At 39.4% G+C, this 8,180-nt stretch overlaps 1 protein-coding gene across 8 annotated transcripts in view; it reads left to right on the forward strand.

Moving 5' to 3' along the window:
* Positions 1-6,480, forward strand: part of Ell2 (elongation factor for RNA polymerase II 2) — a 68,772-nt gene extending 62,292 nt beyond the window's left edge. For 5 of the 8 annotated variants that reach the window (XM_087621478.1, XM_087621491.1, XM_087621481.1 and 2 more), the window contains 4 exons: positions 471-537; positions 3,497-3,668; positions 4,674-4,718; positions 4,807-6,480. In XM_087621478.1, the coding sequence (XP_087477604.1) occupies positions 471-537; positions 3,497-3,668; positions 4,674-4,718; positions 4,807-4,923 (401 nt within the window). In that variant the 3' untranslated portion in view covers positions 4,924-6,480. 8 annotated transcript variants of the gene reach the window in all.
* The last annotated feature ends 1,700 nt before the right edge of the window (positions 6,481-8,180 follow it).

Genomic DNA, 8,180 nt, shown 5'->3' on the forward strand with positions numbered 1-8,180 from the left:
ATGAAGAAATGAGTCCTACCTAGCTACAGAAGTGTAACAGTGAAAACAGAGCCGCCCAAACAGCTGCTCCCTGACTCTTTCGTTTCTTTTTTACCTTGTGTGAATCCCAGGAAAAGTAGATGCTTATTTAAAATCCCCTTTGTCTGGTTGCATCTGCCACCACAGTCTGAATTGCCAGGCAGATGCCACAAGTGTTACCGAAAGAAGAGAAGATTGACCTTGGGTTAAGATGGATACCTTTTCTGTGCAGACACTGTAGTAGCCAGAGTGCTTTAAATACCTGGCGTCAGCCCTGCTGGATGCAGGCCTCCAATGCTTGTGCTCCGTTGTAGTCCTTGCTTACTGTTGCTTATTGAGGTGGAAGAAAAGAATCTGAGGAAAAGTGTTCCAGATGTTTTCTAATCTGTTTTAAAGTTAGAGGCATTTGATAACCATACTGGTTGATGAACGCTCTGATTTTTCCTTCATAGGAGTTAAAGAAGAGTGCACAGCTTCCATGGAGCCTTCTTCAACAATTGAACTCCCAGATTATTTGATGTAAGTTTTCTACCTTCCAATGGAGAGAGCTATTTAATTTTAGAAAGTTTGAAAATTCTTTTCCCATAATTTGCAAATCAAAAGAAGAAATACCAAAAATAGAGTCCTGGAGCCACCTCTGCAATTGAAAGTCTGCCATTGAGCCTGCTGTCCCAGATCTACTGTCTGCAGGAGCAGGCTGTGCCTCCCCTGTGCAGGGCAGTGCTCATTGGCTTTTAAAGTATAGAGAAGCTTGTCCTTTGTTCCAGGGCCAGGATGAACATCTGAGTCTTCAAAGCTGACAGTCCATTAATGCACAGCCCCTATAGGGGCCCAGAGTGCTCACAGGGCTTGAACCTCTACATTGAACAATGCAGAGCAGGCAATAGATTTGTTTTTATGTAAATAAAGGTCTTTTTCTAAAATTAATTTTAAGAGGAAAGAATACTAAAGTTGACTCATTACCATTTAGTACCAGGTATGAGTTTTTCTTGTGACAACAAGTTGCTAAATGCCCACCTGAGAATATTTTTTGTAACTGCTTATCACAGAAATTATAACGTAGACTTATAATTCTAGCTTTTTCATACAATTAAAAGGCTTCTGTAAGAAGAAAATAGTAAAGTTGCAAGTGCCTGGAAAAGTGGAGCGTGGAAAAACTAGAAGCTCTGAGAGCAGAAGGCTTTCAAGATGAAACAGATTTGGGAAAGAGCTAGAACACAGAACATGAGTTATAACCTGACCTGTCTGACCTTTTTTTTCTGTTAGTGCCATCTCATAGTGGGCCAAGTTAAACTATACTTTCAACCTTTGATTTTGAAGAGGAGAGAACATTTTAGATTTACTAAGCTCTGCTTCTACTTAACCCCAGTGTGACAGCTACGGGTGCTGGACATTATGTAGCTACTGGACAATGAGAAAGCAGGATGGTCCTAGTGCACCTCTCAGCTCACAGAAGCCGGAGGAGCCCCTAGGTAGGGAGATGAGCCTGCACACACACACCACTCCTTGGAGTCTCTGTCCACCCACCTTCCTCCTCTTAGATGTGTGAAAGCTGAGCCCAGGAGCAGTGAGGATGCTACCTGCACTCTCCTGTGATCAGCTTCACACCCTTTCAGTAACAGTGATATGTATAAAATAGCTCATCCTGAAATGTCTGCCAGGCATTCAAAGCTGTTGCCTTGTTTGCCATCCTAATCAGCTAACTATATTTAAGATGTGGTTTAGTTAAACCTAATGTATTAATGGAGTCTTTCAACAGGAAATGATCACTAGATCACTAAGAGGTGTTGGTCCTCTCCCTCAGGGAACTGTGTATGTTTGTCATGTTCCTAAGGCTTTTGTTTTAAAAAGCTTTTTGCTTATACTTAATTTACTTAAATAAAAGCAACAAGTTTTACCCAAACTAAAAACTTTTAGTAGTTGGGAGTTATCTCATATTTGCATGTTTTTATTCTGTTACCTCATTAAAAACCAACTGCAAAGTCCTAAGAATTTGTTAAAGATAGTTTTTGTTAAGTACCAGAATCAAACTGCAGCACCCAGTTGGCCTCATTGGTGTTTTTCCTTAACCAAGTTATTAAATAAAATACCAAAGGTCAGATTCTTAGCAAGTGTGATGAACATATTACACAATGAATTAAACCAGAGTGTCAAGATTGGCTTAGTCTTTACTTATATACGCTTATTTCCAGGAACTGTGACCACCCTCAGGGCTCGCTCTGACGTGCAGTAAGATGGCATGACTTCAGAGGACTGCTCCCTGTGGTTGGCAGGCAGGGGTCCTTCTCAGCCGAGACCAGCTGAGTAACATAAATCAGTTACACTTAGAAAACTCAGTCTCCACACTGTCATACTCATAGCAGAAATGAGAATACTAATGAGGACGCTCAGTTTGCACACTACAGCACTTTTCCCACTTTCCAGTAAGGAATTTGTGGTAAAGCAATTTAGATAAAACCATCTGGAGAGGCCCAAGTTCCAAGATGATACGACCGTGAGGACCAGGTGTACCCAAATGTTCACCTTAGGATGACTTCTACAGCTCCCCCCTAGCTGCCTGGTATCAGTTTTAACCCAAAATAATCAAGAAAATTGGGCCTTCCATGGCAGGAAAACAGAGCAAAAAGGAAGGCTGACTGTGAGCTAATGATACTGCTTGTTTTACTATTAAAATGACCTTTTAACTGATTTACTTTCTGCTGAATCACCTGGCATATTGGGAAAATGGCTTTCACATACCTGAATCCCATGAGGCATCAGGAATATACACACACGAACACACAAATACATGCAAGCACGTACATATACACATACAAAGATAACTCTTTATCCAAAAGTGGTGGTAAGATAAACTAGAGAAGGTTTGTGGTGGAGGACCTTACTCTAGGTTTTTTTGGGGAGATTTTTTGTTTTTTTTTTTTTTGTTTGTTTGTTTGTTTGTTTGTTTTTTGGTCTAGTTAGAAGTATCAGGAAAGGAACAGAGAGCAAACCAGAAGGCCCTTGTTGAAGAGTTTTGCTTGTCACAGATCTAAAAGACACCTCTAACAAAGCAGTGGGTATTAGGACAGCTTTGACTTTAGTGCTCAGTGACTATGGCATTCCCCTGTTATCTATCAAGTACTTCTTTCTCCCTATGACTTGCAACAGATGGCTTAATCTCTTCCCCTGTGTGGTAGTAAATTGTGTAGAATAGAGAAAGGCTCTGGAACAAGTCTGTATAAACATTTTTTTTCTTTTTATGTGGTTCCTTTTGAATTCTGTTGCCACTGAATCTCATATTCTCCATGGACACTCATAAGGCTTTCTGTATGGAAGGCCCCGTGAAAGAGTAGCCAGACAGCAAACCGGAGGCAGTTACTAAGGAGGTACATTCAAGAAGGCAGCCTCTCTAAATATTTAGCTTAAATCCCAGCCTCATGCTCCCCGGCTCACCCTTTCTTTCTCTCATTTATCCTGTTTTCCTTTCTTTTCTTATTAGAAAATATATTGCTATTGTCTCTTATGAACAACGCCAGAATTACAAGGATGACTTCAATGCTGAGTATGATGAATATAGAGCTTTGCATGCCAGGATGGAGACTGTAGCCAGGAGATTTATTAAACTGGATGCACAACGAAAACGCCTTTCTCCAGGTTCAAAAGAGTATCAGGTAAAAGGACTTGTTCCCAAATGAGCTGAGTTTGATTTCCTTACCTTCCCTAGTAGCCATCCTACCAGCCTTAGAACAAGCTGTCTAGCAGACCAGGCTTTTTGATGCTTTAGGAAACAAAAGTGATTGAAATACTGGAGAAAACATAAACCGTGGGGGAAGATGTATTCTGCTATAATATATTACATATTGTAAAACATACAAAACAACTAAGTAGGGTACTTACTGCAACTGTAAGAGACAACATTGTGTTACATTCTAGTAATTAAAACCATTCTGTAGGGCTGGAGAGATGGCTTAGTGGTTAAGAGCACCGGCTGCTCTTCCAAGAGGACCTGAGTTCAAATCCCAGCAAGCACATGGTGGCTCACAACCATCTGTAATGAGATCTGATGCCCTCTTTTGGTGCATCTGAAGACAGTTACAGTGTACTTACATATAATAAATAAATAGATAAATCTTTTAAAACAAATAAATAAACCATTCTGTTTTCTAGGTTCCTAGTTCATTAAATTTATAAGACTGAATAGTAAAAGTTATTGAGTAGAATAGAAGTTTTGAGTATTAAAATATTATATCTCATTTTTAAAGATATTATCAACCTGTCCATATTATTTGTACCTTTTTTGTTCACTAATACAAGGCTTAATGGAGAATTTTTTCCATCAACCTAGAAAGCATTTGTATTCTTTTTAATGTCCTTTTATAGGGCCTATGGGGCATTCTTGTAATGTAAAATTGTCTTGCTGGACAAAGCTGCTAGCTGTCTGTCTGTCTGCATCAGAGCTCATGGTAGTAAACCTACAGAATATGTAGAAGTGCTGAGTCTAGTTTACATTTGCTATTTTGATAGCTGCTGCCAAATTGCCCTCCATAAAAGTGTCCCAAGTTGTATCTCCTCATCAGTATTACACCTTGCAGGTGGGTGCTTGTTAAGTATATTACTGACTCTTCTTCTTGTTAGATGTAGTACCAAACTCCTATTTGTAATTTATAATTTTACAGAATGTTCATGAAGAAGTCTTACAAGAATATCAGAAGATCAAGCAGGTGGGTATCACCCCTGTGCCTTTCTGACCTGCCGTGAGAAGCAGGGTAGATTCTATGACCTAATGCTTCACTGTTTCTTTGTCTGCAGTCCAGTCCCAATTACCATGAAGAAAAATACAGATGCGAGTATCTTCATAACAAGCTGGCTCACATCAAAAGACTAATAGGTGAATTTGACCAACAGCAAGCAGAGTCGTGGCACTAGGGCTCTGCTTGAAGCAGAAGATGTGAATAAACTTAAGCTTATTTATTTAAAATTCCAGATGAGTTGCTCTGGACTCTAAACGATGACACTTTGTTGGACGTTTCAGGATTAGTAAACTTGAGTTACTTCTGTTCCTCTCCATTTTACTTTGCTTCCCTGAATTTGAAGCTGCTTTTTTTCTGGTCCTCTCCCTGACTTCCCACCCCAATCTTTGTTAATAGAAGCAATTTTTTAGAGATTGGAGATCCAGTGTCTATGCTTCAAATCAATTTTCCTTGAAATCTTGTGTTTGTCATTAGATATGATTTTTGCTAGATATCAGGGATGCAAAGTCCACACTTAAAAGAGTTGTGTGTGTTTAAAACAAGACAAAATAGTAATGTGCAAGGTGATAAGCTTTTGAATAAACATAAGCCTATTTTCTGACCTTTCTTAATGCAAACTCTTTGCCTTAAATGGTAGAATATTTAAACATTTGCACAAAGTACAAAAAAATCAAAACATTGTTTTTAAAGGGTTGAAAAAAGGTTGTGTGAATGTGTGTAGTTTTCTATGCACATATGCATACATACATATATACATATATACACACATACATACATACATACATACATACATACATACATACATACATACGGGCTGTCTGGCTCCAGAGTGTTAAATCTGCCCTACAAGTTAGACCTCCATTGCAATGGCTGCCTTAAGGTGTTTGCTACATCATGTGGTTAATCAGTAGCTACACTGCTTCCCAGTGATAACAACCCTGGGAAGCATACTGTGGCCTACCAGCATCATCAGAAAGTGTGTGTTCTGCTTGTATGTCTGCAGAGCTGCTGTGGATGTGAGCTGCGTGAAGGCTAAGAAGCTGCTGCTCTCAGGCCAGACACTCAGGTTAAAGAACTGATGAGTATTGCAGTAGCTTATTTGGTGTGTGTGTGTGTGTGTGTGTGTGTGTGTGTGTGTGTGTGTGTGTGTGTGTGGTGTGTTTCTGTCAGGTTGCTACTTCTATTGTGGAAGACAAAAGCATTTCCATTTCAACAGTTTGTCAGCTTTATTAATGTTGGGCAAAAAATGATATGTTATAAAAATGAAACAGATCTTATAGTTTTGGGGCAAAATGACAAAAATAAATGTGTAGGTAATCTATTTATATACTGCTATAAAGTATTTTTTGAAGAGAGATATGCAAGAAACTATTACCTACATACATCAGATGTATATTTAAAGATTTCTTTCATCCTGCATACCAGGAATATAAAAAAGTAGATATATATAACCATAACATACTGTGATTCATCAAATAGCACAAACTTTCATTTCATGGATTTTATCTGTTAACGTTGATTTAAACTATCACTTGTCTTATCATGTGGGAGCATAAGTTATGTGGTCAAAATAGAAGGATTTTGAACTAAAGTTGATTCAGGTTGTCTTGCACCGTTTCAAAGTGCTGCCAGTTGAAAAGGGAAGCATTATGTTTACAAATCTGTTTTAAAAAGTTTGCCAAAATTTTGGTAGTATCTTTAATAAAGATGTTTGTCTTCAGCATCCAAAAAAGTGAATAATTTTGTCGTGTATCACTGTAAACTAGAAAATGTTAGTATTGAGGTCATGTGGCAGAATATGTTGACTAACTTTCCTGTGGAGTTTTTCAAAATGTTAACTGAAAAGACTGGATAATGGATCTGAAAGGCAGAGGCAGCCAACCACTGAGACCAAGATTCCTCTGGCTCCACAACTCAGTCAGTATTGCTGCACATATTTCATCTCTGTGTGTGTAGCACAGGCCCTCTGGAGACTTCCATTTCAGCTTTGAGATCCCTGGTGCTCTTTTACCTTGAGATTGCTACAGTTGTTATTAAGCAGAAGTTTATCACAAACTTTGAGTTTAAAAAGAAGAAAAGAAGCTTAGTTATGGCTAAATGGGGGACTCACATCACAGTAGAATCGTCTGACATAATGACTTCAGTAGTGCACTCTGAAGTGTTGGCCACTCAGTCAGATTGTTGCTGTTCTTTGCTATGAGCACTGTTTCTCAAAAGAAAGGGCCTTGAATGGCTTGCTTGCATTATCCACACTACAATCTCTTGGGAAAGCCCAGATACCTACATTTTCACAAGGTGCCTATAGTGATTAAGTCCCTTAATCTTGAAACCTTGAATTTATAGACTCCAGCTTTAGCAGCTACCCATAAACTAGCATGAGACCACTGTAGCTGAATCTACACTTGAATTTCTAATCATTTTCTGAGGAAACAATGCAGGAAAAAGTAAAGGCATCCTTTGAGACCTGGCATTGAAAACTTGCAACAGTTGGTGCCAGCCGTGACTCTGGTTAAGTTTATAAGGATCCTTAAAGATAAATGGAGGGTCCCAAACTCAACATTGTGTCAACAATCCTTCAATTAGACATCTTAAGGCTATACCTCCTCATTGGGTAGAGGTGGAAGTTTCATGAATTAAAGCTTTTGAGAATTCTATGAAAATTAGTCACCTAAATTAGGTCATTTGAATATCTGCAATGCAGGTAATGGCTGTGGAATCATTGCTTTTCAGATGAGAGTAAATCTATTTTAACTGACTGCAAAGGGGCAAGGCAGAGAGGAGGCAGAGTGTTGGGGTTTACTGAATGCTAGGCGTATGCATACCTGCTTTTCTGGTTTTACTCTTTAGAGATTGCACTGAAAGGACTGCAGTGGCTACAGGTGGCTTTCATACTTAATGATTGCCTAATTCTCAAATTGGGAATCAGAAACATGTCATTTTCAACTTCTGCCTGCCTGATCCAACTGACCCACCAGGCTGGTTTTTCTTTTTGTGATTAGGTAATTAATTCAACGTGGGAACTTGCAAGCCCGTGTGACTAGTAGGCATGTTTGCATTAGACAGCCTAGGGATGGTTTCCCATGGGGTTTACAGTGTGTGACTAGTAGGCATGTTTGCGTTAGACAGCCTAGGGATGGTTTCCCATGGGGTTTACAGCTGATTATGTTTGGTACTCACCCTGCTCTGCCTCACCGCTCTCACTTCCTGCTGTCTAGTACAAATGGTTCCTGCTATCCTAAGGTGCCCATGCTAAAGTGACACTGCAGCACCTAAGCCTCACTTCCTCCCTCTGCTGAGTCCTTATCCTTAAAGTGAGTGTCTCTCTCTCTCTTTCTCTCTCTCTCTCTCTCTCTCTCTCTCTCTCTCTCTCTCTCTCTCTCTCTCTCGTGTTTTTCCTTCATTGGATACCTTTCTATCTACACCTCAAATGTC

Source organism: Rattus norvegicus, chromosome 2 (genome assembly GCF_021556685.1).
Source record: "Rattus norvegicus strain SHRSP/BbbUtx chromosome 2, alternate assembly SHRSP_T2T, whole genome shotgun sequence".
Lineage (NCBI taxonomy): Eukaryota > Metazoa > Chordata > Mammalia > Rodentia > Muridae > Rattus > Rattus norvegicus.